The sequence below is a fragment of the Schistocerca americana genome, chromosome 3, assembly GCF_021461395.2.
Source record: "Schistocerca americana isolate TAMUIC-IGC-003095 chromosome 3, iqSchAmer2.1, whole genome shotgun sequence".
In the NCBI taxonomy this organism is placed as follows: Eukaryota; Metazoa; Arthropoda; class Insecta; order Orthoptera; family Acrididae; genus Schistocerca; species Schistocerca americana.
This window is the reverse complement of record NC_060121.1, coordinates 661,478,904-661,495,056: the sequence shown is the minus strand read 5'-3', so window position 1 is coordinate 661,495,056 and position 16,153 is coordinate 661,478,904. Positions and strand designations below refer to the sequence as shown.

Genomic DNA, 16,153 nt, shown 5'->3' with positions numbered 1-16,153 from the left:
TACATTATTGACACAGTTCAATCAATCACCTGACATTTAACTTGTGCAACAGATGTAGTGGCTAGTTCCTAGTTTCTCGCATATCCAACAATCTAATGCTCTGCTTAAAAAACTGACAATTTTTTAAAACAGAGGAGGAAATAACATGAAATTCTATCAACTTAAACTTTTGTTGGATCTAAATAGCTTTGCAATAGAAGTTCTGTAACACCTATGGATACCGCACACCTACATTTACGCTTCCTTTTAAGTGAAGGTAACATTTGAAGGCGAAGATCTTGTCCTTCGAAATCTATTACATACTTCTGAACCCAACTCAGTATTTTATTTGTTTATGAGGAACTACCGAGTTATAATGTGCATTGCAAATGAAAATTCAGTTGCTGTTCATTTATTGGAATATTGGGGAAAAATTGCCAGCTTTTAACTTTAGAACAAAATGGCATCATTCAGACGAAATGAGAAAGAAAATTAATCCGGAATTAAATGCCTGGCCAAAAAATCACATTAAACTGACAGCAATTGTTATCGCAAGAATAAATTAAAGCAGGAAGACCTGTTTTGGAGATAGGACCAACAGACAGCACTAGAACGCGGAACGAGTGAAAGTTCAAGAACTGGACTTAGTAGTGATTGCGATCTTTCATGTACGATTGGTTGCTGCTGTTACTTATCTGCACTCTACAAGATAGAGCCATCCATGTTTCACTGTTGATTAAGCAGAGCACTACAGAGAGCTTAGCTGCTATCTGTGAGAGTGGGAAGGGGAATGTTGGGTAGGCAGCAAATTTTGTCTTGCTGCTAATCATGGGAATTATATGGCATACTTTGGCTTTTTATGAACAGCTGTCACATTAAAACTGCAGTTTGCCTGAATCCATTTGCACTCTGACTCCAGATGACTTAAAAGTTGGACTAATACTTGACAATAGCACAAATTTCTGCAGCAAATGATATAAGTGTGGACTGGAGCCAGTGGTGTACTTACGTGTTTCGTAAAGCAATGTTGTCGACACCATGAAGTATGGTGTGAACAATAGGGGATGTGTCAGCTGCTGCTTCTACACAGCCATTGAGACAGCAGTAGGCAGACAATGTTTTTGTAGCTAAGGATACTGTAACCATCTTGACAGTACAGAAGTGACACCCATTATGTAAAAATATAAAATTACAATGCTTATTCTAAAACCAGCCAAATCTCTAACAATGAAGGTACAAGTTTTGAAGTGTCCTGTTCAGATGACAACGACGTTTAAAAATAGTGGTGCCACAGATGACAGGCTATACGAAAGAGGCAGTGAAAATAAAAATTAATGTTAAGTATTTCTTTTAATGTATTTTATTTCTTTTTACATTATCAAAATGTAGAAAACCAATAAATAGCACAAGTTCAGAATACGTGTAATGGTAACTTCAGGCAGATACATCAATAAAAGTTTGTAAATTTTATTAGTATGAGTATATTAAAAAATAAATTTTCTCAAGGAGCCTCCTATGAGGGGTTGTCTCGTACTCACGGTTGTCTTTTACTCTGGCAAATACGGTATTTTATAATGAATATCCTTACTTCCTAGCTGCACTTATGTATCAGCCCTGTCCCCTATCACAGTAACCACATCCAGTTTATAGAGACAGGGGGAATGGCGTATAGTTTGCCCTTATGGTGATGGACTGGGCTCTTAAATGGGTGGTTTTCGGAGTCAGCAGGACTTCAAGGTGGAGTAGTTTACGTCTTAACAGCCTGTTTCTCTAACACCCGTTATAGAGAAACTTACTGAAGTTCAAGCAATAAGAAACCTTACGAAAGTGCTGCAAGTGGGGAACAAGAAACTTGTTTATGAAAATGCTTGTATTCTGCTCTCTGGCTGAAAGCCTAAATGTTTAATTTTGTGAAGCATTTTGAGTGTTCACAAAAAATGGAAGGGTTGGCCAACAGCACTCATGGGTGAGTCTTAGTGTGAGCTCTCTGTAGCAGAGGCAGTGCCCAAAAGTTTCTGAAGCCAGTAGTTTGAGACCCTGAGTGTCTACTATGGCACTTTCCAGTTTTCCAGTTGAGTGGTGCCTTTAGGTGAGCACTCATAGGCCACTATGATAGCGTGAAGGAACGCTGGCGAGCCTTGCTTGGATTGATTTTACGTGTCCACCAATGAAAGTTTCTGACTGAACTGATCAGGTTGTGAGAACCTGCCGTTTGTATTCCATCCTGCACATCACCTTTAGCGGTGCACATAATAAAGTTGCAGCCTTGTGTAAGCTTTCACACTGTGAAACTTAAGACTGGTTAAACGATCAGTTCACGAGCTCCCTACTTTCAGTTGTAACTTCAAAAGCTATGAAGTTCCTTCTGCTACACAGTACACAAACTGGTCTTGTCAAAGGAAAAGATTAATGTGCTTTTAGCATGCAGCATAAAATTTTTTAAATACAGACTACTGTCCTCTGGAACAATTTTACATGCAGCAGATCTCAATACATTCATACTTTGTTGGCACATAAACTCATGCACATTAAACAATTTAAAGCCTTACCTTTCAATTCCAATCTGAAGTCTAGAGTTCTGAATAGTCCTGGAAAAAGAAACTAAATTGAATGTACTGCTTTAAATGCAACAACACTATAACAAATACATGAACACTCATTGTGATGAAATACTGGTACTGTAGCAGCAATTTGCCAGCCTTTGAGGCTAATGTACTGAATGTTTAACAAGAATGAGTAAGAAACTGACTAAGAAACCTACAGGGTATCTTAAGATTTACCTGATCATTATTTAAGTAATTAAAAAATTTTTAACCTATGGGCTAATAATCTTAAATAAGCAAAACTGCACAAGGAAGGCAATGCCATGTTCCTGAGGATGTTTTATGAACCCACAAAAAAATCAACTCAACTAATTCAATTCACTGCCACTAACTAGCAACATTACCCAAAAATTTATTTAAAGACCTGTGGAATACCACTGCAGTGATAGTTCTGAGAGCTTGGTTCTTATTTTTAATGCCATTAACTATTTGTCATCAAAAATTACGATGAAGTCTAGTACTTTTTGTGGTAAGTTCATGAAATTATGTTGTGAAAGCAAGTCACTATTTCTGGACTGTGTTTTATTGCTAGATGCATATGCAATATAATCCTTTCATACTATATACAGAAGATATTTTTAAGTTCACGATTTCAGCCACGAGTCAAAATTCCTTCCATAATTGTTAATAGTGGAATACATTGCGGTCACTGTAAATACTATTAACAGCAATATGCTAAGTAAAATGCTTTGAAAACAAACTTAATACATCAACAATTGAAGTGAAGGACAGATTGCTACTCATCGTAAATATGACACAGAATTCCAGTCCAGGCTGCCCAAGTGTGTGTGTGTGTGTGTGTGTGTGTGTGTGTGTGTGTGTAAGTAAATCACTATTAGCCCCTCTGCCCTGAAAGTGGATGAAATTAACAAAATTTTTCTTAAAGGAAAAAGGTGAAAAGCCAAAACAACCTTTAGCATGTTCTCTTGTGATGGGAAAAATAGAAGGGAGTCATAAAAACCATTATAATGGGAAGGTAAATGCCACGTGGGGGTAAAGATGGTGACCTAAAACTGAAAGGCCACCCTGGGCACAATACACAGCGATAGTCTAAAGAGTCTGTTGTAAAAATCAGGAGTATGCCAATTGGAGCAAAAGGTTTGCCTGTCACATCAACGAACACTTCACTAGTGAACTAGATAGTCAAATATTTAAGCCATCTGACTGACCATGATGTGCTCCTTGAAAGCTCAGTTGGGAGGAGCCCCTGCAAATGTTAAGTTTTGGTTAGAGCACTGGTTTAGCATACAGACCCAACTTAAGTGTACACCAACCTGTGAATAAGCAACATTGTCTCCATTATCACAGAAACCACTTCCATATGAACTGCTTCCACAGAAGGCCTACATGTCCACTATGAACATATTTGCTTTCACAGATTACTCAAGATCTATATTGATTATCTGCCCACTCTTCTCTACCTGCCCACTCTTATCTATCTGACTGGCCACTTCGCTATTATTTCTTGTGCAGTATCCTCTGCCCTGTGACCAGCACAGCTCCCGCTTGCAAAAGTGTTAGATATAATTGTTTATTCATCCAAAATTATTACAGTGTTCAACAGGTAACTGCCAGGGATAAAATATTCTCATTCACCCAATGCTACATTCCACTGGCAGTGTGAACTCATCTGAACATAGTTGAATGAACCTGTCGAAATATTGTGGTAAAGTGACTATCACTCCACACTCACTACTAGGCAATAGTACAATGTCAAAGACACATCAATATGTTTTATTCACATTGTGTTACCAGCTGCTATGTTTATTTTCCATGTAGGTGGATCTACCATTAACAATGAATAGATGCAATAATTAGTGTGTTTGGGTATATCCTTTAATCAACAGCCGAGTAGCTCTGCAGATTATGTCTATTTTAACTAATTCACTTCTTATAATGTTACTTACTACACATTGATTAGTGTTTTCAGATTCATTTAATGTAAGATTTTTAGCAAAGGAGAATGTCACACTAACATGTATTGTTGAGATCACGAACCCTGATGAGATAATTAGTGACGGACATTTATGAACTGTCTAAAGAAAATTTCACTGCGATGAATATTGCATAGTTACTTTAAATCACTGTAGGTGTGCAGGAATAGTGTTTGTTTTTGTTCTTTTGTATTTATAGCAACCCCCCCATGAACGATGGACCTTGCCGTTGTTGGGGTGGCTTGCGTGCCTCAGCGATACAGATGGCCGTACCGTAGATTCAACAACAACAGAGGGGTATCTGTTGAGAGGCCAGACAAACGTGTGGTTCCTGAAGAGGGGCAGCAGCCTTTTCAGTAGTTGCAGGGGCAACAGTCTGGATGTGATCTGGCCTTGCAACACTAACCAAAACGGCCTTGCTGTGCTAGTACTGCGAACAGCTGAAAGCAAGGGGAAACTACAGCCATAATTTTTCCCCGAGGGCATGCAGCTTTACTGTATGACTAAATGATGGCGTCCTCTTGGGTAAAATATTCCGGAGGTAAAATAGTCCCCCATTCCGATCTCCGGGCGGGGACTACTCAAGAGGACGTCGTTATCAGGAGAAAGAAAACTGGCGTTCTACAGATCGGAGCACGGAATGTCAGATCCCTTAATCAGGCAGGTAGGTTAGAAAATTTGAAAAGGGAAATGGATAGGTTGAGGTTAGATATAGTGGGAATTAGTGAAATTCGGTGGCAGGAGGAACAAGACTTTTGGTCAGGCGAATACAGGGTTATAAATACAAAGTCAAATAGAGGCAATGCAGGAGTAGGTTTAATAATGAATAAAAAATAGAAGTGCGGGTAAGCTACTACCAACAGCATAGTGAACACATTGTGGCCAAGATAGACACGAAGCCCACACCTACTACAGCAGTACAAGTTTATATGCCAACTAGAAATGAAGAAATTGATGAAATGTATGATGAGATAAAAGAAATTATTCAGGTAGTGAAGGAAGACGAAAATTTGATAGTAATGGGTGACTGGAATTCGAGAGTAGGAAAAGGGAGAGAAGGAAACTTAGTGGGTGAATATGGACTAGGGAAAGGAAATGAAAGAGGAAGCCATCTGGTAGAATTTTGCACAGAGCATAATTTAATAACAGCTAACACTTGGTTCAAGAATCATAAAAGAAGGTTGTATACATGGAAGAATCCTGGAGATACTAGAAGGTATCAGATAGATTATATAATGGTAAGACAGATTTAGGAACCAAGTTTTAAATTGTAAGACATTTCCAGGGGCAGATGTGGACTCTGACCACAATCTATTGGTTATGAACTGTAGATTAAAACTAAAGAAACTGCAAAAAAGGTGGGAATTTAAGGAGATGGAACCTAGATAAACTGACTAAACCAGAGGTTGTACAAAACATCAGGGAGAGCATAAGGGAACAATTGACAGGAATGGGGGAAAGAAATACAGTAGAAGAAGAATGGGTAGCTCTGAGGGATGAAATAGTGAAGGCAGCAGAGGATCAAGTAGGTATAAAGATGACGGCTAGTAGAAATCCTTGGGTAACAGAAGAAATATTGAATTTAATTGATGAAAAGAGAAAATATAAAAACGCAGTAAATGAAGCAGGCAAAATGGAATACAAACGTCTCAAAAATGAGATCGACAGGAGGTGCAAAATGGCTAAGCAGGGATGGCTAGAGGACAAATGTAAGGATGTAGAGGCTTATCTCACATTGGGGTAAGACAGATACTGCCTACAGGAAAATTAGAGAGACCTTTGGAGAAAAGAGCCACTTGTATGAATATCAAGAGCTCAGATGGAAACCCAGTTCTAAGCAAAGAAGGGAAAGTAGAAAGGTGGAAGGAGTATATAGAGGGTCTATAGAAGGGCGATGCACTTGAGGACAATATTATGGAAATGGAAGAGGATGTAGATGAAGATGAAGTGGGAGATATGATACTGCGTGAAGAGTTTGACAGAGCACTGAAAGACCTGTGTCGAAACAAGGCCCCGCGAGTAGACAACATTCCATTGGAACTACTCACAGCCTTGGGAGAGCCAGTCCTGACAAAACTCTACCATCTGGTGAGCAAGATGTAGGAGACAGGCAAAATATCCTTAAGACTTCAAGAAGAATATAGTAATTCCAATCCCAAAGAAAGCAGGTGTTGACAGATGTGAAAATTACCGAACTATCAGTTTAATAAGTCACAGCTGCAAAATGCTAACACGAATTCTTTACAGACGAATGAAAAAACAGGTAGAAGCCGACCTCGGGGAGATCAGTTTGGATTCCGTAGAAATGTTGGAACATGTGAGGGAATACTGACCCTTCGACTTCTTAGAAAATAGAGTAAGGAAAGGCAAACCTACATTGCTATGATTTGTGGACTTGGAGAAAGCTTTTGACAAGGTTGACTGGAATACTCTCCTTCAAATTCTGAAAGTGGCCGAAGTAAAATACAGGGAGCGAAAGGCTATTTACAATTTGTACAGAAACCGGATGGCAGTCATTAGAGTTGAGGGGCATGAAAGGGAAGCAGCAGTTGGGAAGGGAGTGAGACAGGGTTGTAGCCTCTCCCCAATGGTATTCAATCTGTATATTGAACAAGCAGTAAAGGAAACGAAAGAAAAATTCAGAGTAGGTATCAAAGTCCATGGAGAAGAAATAAAAACTTTGAGGTCTGCTGATGACATTGTAATCCTGTCAGAGACAGCAAAGGACTTGGAAGAGCAGTTGAACGGAATGGACAGTGTCTTGAAAGGAGGATATAAGATGAACACCAACAAAAGCAAAACGAGGATAATGGAATGTAGTCTAATTAAGTCGGGTGATCCTGAGAGAATCAGATTAGGAAATGAGAGACTTAAAGTAGTAAAGGAGTTTTGCTATTTGGGGAGCAAAATAACTGATGATGGTCGAAGTAGAGAGGATATAAAATGTAGATTGGCAATGGCAAGGAAAGAGTTTCTGAAGAGAAATTTGTTAACATCGAGTGTAGTTTTAAGTGTCAGGAAGTCGTTTCTGAAAGTATTTGTATGGAGTGTAGCCATGTATGGAAGTGGGACGTGGTTGACAAATAATTCGGACAAGAAGAGAATAGAAGCTTTCGAAATGTGGTGCTACAGAAGAATGCTGAAGATTAGATGGGTAGATCACGTAACTAATGAGGAGGTATTGAATAGAATTGGGGAGAAGAGGAGTTTGTGGCACAACTTGACAAGAAGAAGGGATCGGCTGTTAGGACATGTCCTGAGGCATCAAGGGTTCACAAATTTAGCATTGGAGGGCAGTGTGGACGGTAAAAACTGTAGAGGGAGACCAAGAGATGAATACACGAAGCAGATTCAGAAGGATGTAGGTTGCAGTAAGTACTGGGAGAAGATGAAGCTTGCACAGGATAGAGTAGCATGGAGAGCTGCATCAAACCAGTCTCAGGACTGAAGACAACAACAACATTTACAGCAAATTTCTGGTTGACATCAGAAAACTTATCTTTAGACGTATTTTAATACATGTATGTGAACATTGTAGGTAAAAAGAATTACATGATGATTTCTAATGAAGACTTTTTTTACAAAAACTTCCATAAATTTCACACATGCCCAGACTTGGTGAAATGATACATCTTGCCTTAACAAGTGGAGTAAGAAGTATAATGCTTGGTATGTGCACCAATAACTGAGTAGACACGGGGAGTGAGATTGTCAGTTGTTTGACATATTACATTTTAGTTTTGTCTAAGATCTGATGTAAAATCACACTAATTTTCTAAATGTAGTTATGTAAGAGATTATACTTCCAGCCAAGCGATTACCCTTGCTTAAAACCAGAGTAGATCGCTAACACCTTTGGAGTTACCATTAAAAATCATCAATTAATGTTAACCATACAGTAGCTCCTACATATTTTTTAAGTAAATTACCTAGATCCTATCACAGTGCAAAATGGCTCGTAAGTTCTGAATAGTTACTTAATCCACACCGATGTTATCAGTTTTCCTCTCTGATTGTAAATTATATTTAACAGACTGCATATGAGCTTCAGTACTAGAGTTTGGTAATTTTCATGTTTTACAAATGTTCATAAGCAGTGTTGTCCTAGAAGCGCACTGTGCACAGATTTCAATGTATGTAGGAATCCCTGAAAAACTACATCCATAACAAAGCTCAGATCTTAAACTCTTCCCACCCATGCTAATGTACTTCATAATCCATCATACTCTTACTTGTCTTTGGCAGTAGTAGTATTGCTTTTAACAGAGATAATTACAGTTCAAGAACATGAATGCAACTGCTTTAGTTGCTGAATAGCAACCTCCATTCTATCATTTTTTTTTTTTTTTTTTTTTTTTTTGTGGGGTTTAAGGGCACTCAACTGCTGAGGTCATTAGCGCCCAGTCACTGTTGTTAGAGCACATGGAATCTAGTAAAACTCAAGGGGAAGGGGAGACACCAGAAGGACCTGACAAGGATGCAGATAAAATAAGTAAAAAGGTTAAATGTCTTTGGACAAGCCAGTTAAAGTTATAAAACGCAGAATACGAGCAGCTGCTCGAGCGTCATCAGCTAAAACATCTGGTAAAGTAGATGGCAGGGACAGGACAACACGAAATTGACTAAAACGGGAACACGACAACAAAACATGGCACACTGTTAATGCCTGACCACAAGGGCACTGCGGGGCTGGGTCACCGGAGAGCAGGTAGCGGTGGCTAAACCGGCAATGCCCAATCCGCAACCTGGTCAGAAGGACCTCCTCTCGCCGAGATGGTCGGGAGGAGGTTGTCCAAGCAGTTGGGAGCAGTTTGACTGCCCGGAGCTTGTTTCCTTGGAGGGATGACCAAGCATCCCACCACAACGACACAAGCCTCATACACACATCCCCATGAACGTCAGATGACGGGACACAATGGGAGGCTGGCCGAGGCAGGAGGACTGCAGCCTTGGCTGCAGCATCCGCAGCCTCATTCCCAGGCACTCCTACATGTCCGGGAACCCACAGAAAGCTGACAGGAGAACCATTAGCAGCGAAAGAATGGAGGGACTGCTGTATCCGTTGAATCAAGGGATGGACCGGATAGGGAGCTCCAAGGCTCTGAAGAGCACTGAGGAGTCAGAGCAGAGTACGTACGATGAATGGCGGTGGCAGCGGGCATACTGAACGGCCAGATGGAGAGCAAAAAGCTCAGCCGTAAAGCTCTAACATTGGTCGAGGAGCCGGTATTTAAAGGTGGCGGCCCCGACGACAAAGTCACAGCCGACACCATCGTCAGCTTTGGAGCCATCGATGTAAATAAAGGTGTGACCGGCAAGTCGAGCACGAAGTTCGACAAACCGTGAGCAATACACTGCAGCCGGAGTACCCTCCTTCGGGAGTGAGCTGAGGTCAAGATAAATATGAACCGGAGCATGGAGCCAAGGTGGTGTCGGGCTCTCACCCTCTCTGAAGGTGGTAGGGAGGGCAAAATCCAATTGTCGAAGCAGGCGACGGAAGCGGACTCCGGGGGGCAGCAGGGCAGAGACATACAACCCGTACTGACGGTCGAGAGAATCGGCGAAGAAGGACTGGTAAGCGGGGTGGTCGGACATAGACAACAACTGGCAGGCATACCGACACAGCAATACGTCGCGCCGGTAGGTCAATGGTAACTCGGCAGCTTCAGCATAAAGACTCTCGACAGGACTAGTGTAGAAGGCTCCGGTCGCAAGACGTATCCCCCTATGGTGGATGGAGTTGAGCCGGCGTAAGAGGGATGGCCGAGCGGACGAGTAGACGAAGCTCCCATAATCCAGCTTCGATCGGACTATGGACCGATACAAGCGAAGCAGGACAGTGCGATCCGCTGCCGAAGATGAACTGCTAAGAACTCTGAGGACATTAAGGGAACGTGTACAACGGGCCGCCAAATAAGAGACATGTGGAGACCAACACAGTTTCCTGTCCAACGTGAGCCCTAGAAACTTAGTTGTTTCCACGAATGGGAGAACAACGGGAGCAAGATGTAAGGATGGCGGAAGGAACGCTTTGTATCGCCAAAAGTTGATACAAACCGTCTTCTCTTCAGAGAACCGGAAGCCATTTGCCACGCTCCATGAGTAGAGGCTGTCTAGACAACGCTGAAGGCAGCGCTCCAGGAGGCATGTTCTCTGGGCACTGCAGTAGATCGCGAAGTCATCGACAAAGAGAGAGCCTAAGACATTAGGTGGAATGCAATCCATAATTGGATTGATCGCGATGGCAAAAAGGGCTACGCTCAAGACGGAGCCCTGAGGCACTCCGTTCTCCTGGAGGAAGACGTCGGACAATACGGAACCCACACATACCCTAAACTTTCGATCCGTTAAAAAGGAATCAATAAAAAGGGGCAGGCGACCGCGTAGGCCCCACCCGTGCATAGTGCGGAGGATACCTCCTCTCCAACAGGTATCATAAGCCTTCTCCAAGTGTAAGAACACTGCTACCGTTTGGCGCCTTCGCAAAAAGTTGTTCATGATGAATGTCGACAAGATCACAAGGTGGTGAACAGCGGAGCGGCGGCGACGAAAGCCGCATTGGACATTAGTAAGTAGCCGTCGAGATTCAAGAATCCAGACTAACCGGGCATTAACCATGCGCTCCATCACCTTACAGACACAGCTTGTAAGAGAAATGGGGCGGTAACTAGAAGGAAGGTGTCTATCCTTCCCGGGTTTGGGTATAGGAACAACGACGGCATCACGCCAACACATGTGGACCTGACCTTCGGTCCAGACGCGATTGTAGGTACGAAGAAGGAAGCTTTTGCCCGCCGGAGAAAGGTGTGCCAGCATCTGAACATGAATGGCATCTGGCCCCGGAGCAGAGGACCGGGACAGTGCAAGCGCACGTTCGAGTTCCCGCATAGTAAAAGGGGGCATTATAAGTTTCCAGATTCAGCGAGTGGAAGGAAGGTCGCCGAGCCTCTTCTGCCTCTTTCCTGGGAAGGAAGGCAGGGTGGTAATGGACGGAGCTTGAAACCTCCGCGAAAAAGCGGCCAAAGGCGTTGGAGACAGCCACAGGATCAACAAGGACCTCATTACCTGAGGTCAGGCCAGGTACCGACGAGTGGGCCTTAATGCCCGACAGCCGGCGCAGGCCACCCCAAACGACGGAAGAGGGAGTAAAACTGTTAAAGGAGCTGGTGAAAGAGGCCCAACAAGCTTTTTTGCGTTCTTTGATGACTCTACGGCATTGCGCTCTGAGTCTTTTGTATTCAACACAATTCGCCAACGTAGGATGGCGGCGAAAGGTGCGTAAAGCACGTCGTCGAGCACGGATAGCGTCCCTACAAGTCTCGTTCCACCAGGGGACGGAAATGCGACGTGAAGAAGATGTAGTACGAGGAATGGAACGTTCGGCAGCATTGATGATAACAGCCGTGAGGTATTCGACCTGACTGTCACAACTGGGAAAATCGTGGTCCGGAAAGGTCGCCAGGGAGGAGTAAAGTCCCCAGTCAGCTTTCGGTATGTTCCAGCTCGAAGGATGTGGGGATGGGGTGTGGTGCAGGAGACGAACTACACAGGGGAAGTGGTCGCTCGAATAGGTGTCAGAAAGGACATACCACTCGAACCGACGGGCAAGAGTGGTAGAACAGATCGAGAGGTCCAAGTGGGAGTAGGTATGAGTAGAGTCCGAGAGGAAAGTCGGGGCGGGGGTATTGAGGTAGACAAGGTGGAGATGGTTGAAGACATCCGCCAAGAGTGAGCCTCTTTGACAGGATGCAGGAGAGCCCCAAAGGGGATCATGGGCATTGAAGTCGCCAAACAATAAAAAACGGCGGGGGAAGCTGAACGATCAGGTGCATCATGTCAGCCCGACTAACAGCAGATGACGGTGGAGTGTAGATGGTACAAACTGAAAAAGTAAAAGCAGAAAGAGTAATGCGGACAGCTATTGCTCGGAGTGGGGTGGTCAATGGTATGGGATGGTAATAGACATCGTCCCGAACGAGCAACATGACCCCACCATGAGCTGGGATACCGTCCACAGGGGTGAGGTCATACCGCTCCGAGGTATAGTGGGTAAAGGCAATACGGTCAGTCGGGCGCAACTTGGTTTCCTGGAGACCAAGGACAAGTGGACAGTGCAGGCGGAGGAGCAGTTGTAATTCCTCCCGATTAGATCGAATACCTCTTATGTTCCAATGAAACAACACCATCGCTAGTCAAAAAGTTGGGGGAACGAGACGGGGAAGAGCTGGTCACCTCGACGGCCGCGGAGGGCCAGGTTGCGAGGGAACAACGCTACAACTGACGGGAGGCAGATCCGGTTCCATCGACTTGTCGCCAGCTGCGGCCGCTGTCCCTGGTTGTGTAGGAGGGGCAGCATCATTTGCCGACGAGAGGCCAGCTGAGCGCCTGGCAGCAGAGCGTCCCGGCGAAACTGAGGACGGCCGGGAGCAGCGACTCATGGATGGAGCGTCAGACGAAACGCGCCGGGGTGGAGAGGGGGATAGAGACTACTTCTTTGAGGCCTTCTTGGAAGGCTGATGAGGCACAGGGATGGTGGGCTGGACCCGAAGAAGGTCCTCACGCACGGGGTCCGTTTTGGAACGCCAGACCCCGGCAGCTGGGGTCCGGAACGTTTCCCCGATGGACGCCTGAGAAGAGGATCGCTTCTCAGGTGGCGGGGGGAGAGGAGGAGGAGGAGGAGGAAGGGTGGCCCCTGGGGCAGAGGGGGCGGGGGCCACGGGGGAGGATGATTTGGAAGGGAGTGATTTGGGAGGCGGAGGCAGAGCCCGCTGATGGGCGGAGACGGCGGAGGGGGGACAGGATAGGGGTGAGGATACTGCGGAAGGAGTGGACACAACTGAGGCAAATGAAGTGGTCAACGGCACAGGATGGAGGCGGTCATACTTCTTCCTGGCCTCGGAATAAGAGAGCCGATCCAAAGTTTTGAGTTCCTGTATCTTCTTCTCCTTCTGATATGCGGGGCAGTCTGAGGATCTAGGCGAGTGGAGGCCAGGGCAATTAATGCACCGAGGTGGTGGGGTGCATGTATGTTCCTCACGAAGAGGACGTCCGCAATCGCCACAAAGGTGCTCAGCCTCACACCGTGACAACATGTGCCCAAAGTGCAGACACCGAAAACAGCGCATAGGAGGCGGGACGGAAGGTCGCACGTCGCACCGGTAGCACATCACCTTTACCTTCTCCGGGAGAACGTCCCCCTCGAAGGCGAGGATAAAGGCCCCGGTGTCGATGCGACGGTCTTTGGGGCCGCGCTGGACTCGCCAGACGAAATGCACGCCTCGGCGCTCCAGGTTGGCCCTGAGCTCCTCATCAGATTGTAGCAGGAGGTCACGATGAAAAATAACCCCCTGCGTCCGATTTAGTGCCAGATGCGGGACAATGGACACTGGGATGTCCCCTAGGCGGTCGCACGGGTGGAGTGCTGCCGACTGTGTGGCGGAGGTGGTCTTGATAAGAACGGACCCTGAACGCATCTTGCTGGGAGCCTTAATTTCCCCGAAGATGTCCTCAATGTGCTGAACAAAGAACATGGGCTTGGAGGTGGCGAACGTCCCCCCATCGGTTCGAGAACAGACCAAATAGCGGGGGAAGTACTTCGCCCCAAGCCGGCGGGCCTGTCCCTCCTCCCAGGGAGTGGCCAAGGGGGAAAGGGCAGGAGAACCAGAACTAGAAACGGTACCTTTTCTTTTGAAAGACTCGGCTGCAGAGCGACCTGATACGTGTTGACGTTTCATCTGCGAAACGTTCACCCCGATACCACCCACTCCGACCAGGGGCTCTCCCCACGGGTGCCACCCAGCCTCAGCAAGGGCCACCTGGCAGGATGACCGTTGCCGGGAGTCCTGATGCCCCAAGGAGACGGGCATCTACTCCTTGGCCGACGTGGGGAGGGTGCAGCTCAGGTATCGGCAGTACGATCCCTGTGTTGTCAGGGGGCTACAACCTAGAGGGTACATGACGACCCCACCACAACGGGCTGGCTACCGTGCTGGATTTCTGGTGCAATGGAAAGTCCATGATCGCTGGTGCAGATGGGGACGCACTATGGGCGTAACTTGTACAACCCATCAGGCGTTTAGGCCCAATTTGAGGAATAGGACCAGTGGTACACCACGTAAGGTGTCCTTCCCCAAAAGGCTCGTACTTCTGTAGAATTTTGAAAAATGGAGGTCAAACCCCAAGGGGGACCATCACATGGAAGGCCAAAACGGTTGAAACTCCTTTTAGTCGCCTCTTACGACAGGCAGGAATACTTCGGGCCTATTCTTACCCCGGACCCGCAGGGGGGCCTATCATTATTTGAAATACAGGATGTCCCAAGCGGAATGGTCAATATTTACGGATATGACAGTAACGTTCATTTAAATCAATGGAGTCTACTGAACATGGTTATAAAATGCAAACCTGGGGGGTGGAAAGGCAGTAAAGAAATAACATACAGATGCTGCACAGTTAAACTCACTTCTTGCAGGCCTCAGCAGTTGTGCGGGCCAAAAACTGGACAAGTTAACTTGGAGGGGAGCACAAAGCAGGAAGAGATATACTGCAGAGGAATATGTGAGCAGATTGGTGGGGTGAAATGGGGGATATGGGAGAAGTTTGGAGGAAGATGTGGACAGTGGTGTGTTGTTTCACTGAGTTGTCAACTCTGCTCTTTGCCTCATGTTGTGGCTATTACAGTGGACATGGCTGGTGGTAATATCCACAAATGAATTTGCTAAGGTAATTAAGATCTATTACAGTAAACAAATGCTTTCACAAGTGGCCCTGGTATTGAGTGATGGGACAAGAAAAGTGCTCAGTAGGTCAACAGAGCAAGTCTTCACATGAATACAAGCCATGTGTCAGAAATTGACTGTTTGGTAAGGATGAATCAGGATGTTTCATATGAAAGATGGGCAATGGATCACTTTGGGGAAGGTGGGGTGGATTATGGCTAGAATGTTTCTCATTTCTGGACATTGTCAGTAGTTAGGTAAGTAGGTAAGTTGATAGGGTGTGTTCTTTTTCAGCTGGTTCACAGCACAATATTTCTTTTTGAGGTAAGTCAGGAGCGTAATGAATGTCAAAGTACTGTAGTCAAGACAGTGTAAGAAGTTCCAAGACAGCTAGGAGTGCTGTTAGCTTCCAGCTGCAAATTCATGCAGTTGCAGGCAAAAAATAGCCATCTACAGAGCTGTGACAGTGAGGCATTGCCACAGAGGTGTTTACAAAATCTCATTACATGATTGGGTATGCATGCAAAGCTGCCGCACCAAGGCCATTTTAACTGTACGTGATCTTATGCCGTATCAACAGCAGAATCTTCAGCATACTGGTCAAGGGATTTCTCTTCACTGCAGATTTGCTCGCTGTAGGTGGCAGGAAGACCACAAGAGAAATTTAAGTGTGGAAGAGATGGCACATAAACGTACATCACAGTAATCATCAATGTACTGAATCCCTACCTTAAAATACAGTGAGCAAAAGGTTACTTACAACTTTTACAAAAAGCAGACTGCTGTTTTAAGAGTTTAGGATATGGGATGCAATGGTTGAGTAGGGAGTGACACAGGTTTGTAGTTCATCTTCAATGTTACTGTAACTAAACTGAATCAGTGAAGGAGACCAAACAAATTTGGAAAGGGAATTAAAGTT

At 45.0% G+C, this 16,153-nt stretch overlaps 1 protein-coding gene across 4 annotated transcripts in view; it reads right to left on the bottom strand.

Annotated features, from left to right (window-relative positions):
* The window catches only part of LOC124605110 (protein LSM14 homolog A), a 157,418-nt gene that overhangs the window by 49,486 nt on the left and 91,779 nt on the right, over positions 1 to 16,153 (bottom strand). For all 4 annotated transcript variants that reach the window (XM_047136562.1, XM_047136563.1, XM_047136564.1 and 1 more), the window contains exon 5: positions 2,529 to 2,567. In XM_047136562.1, the coding sequence (XP_046992518.1) occupies positions 2,529 to 2,567 (39 nt within the window). The remainder of the gene's footprint in view (positions 1 to 2,528; positions 2,568 to 16,153) is intronic.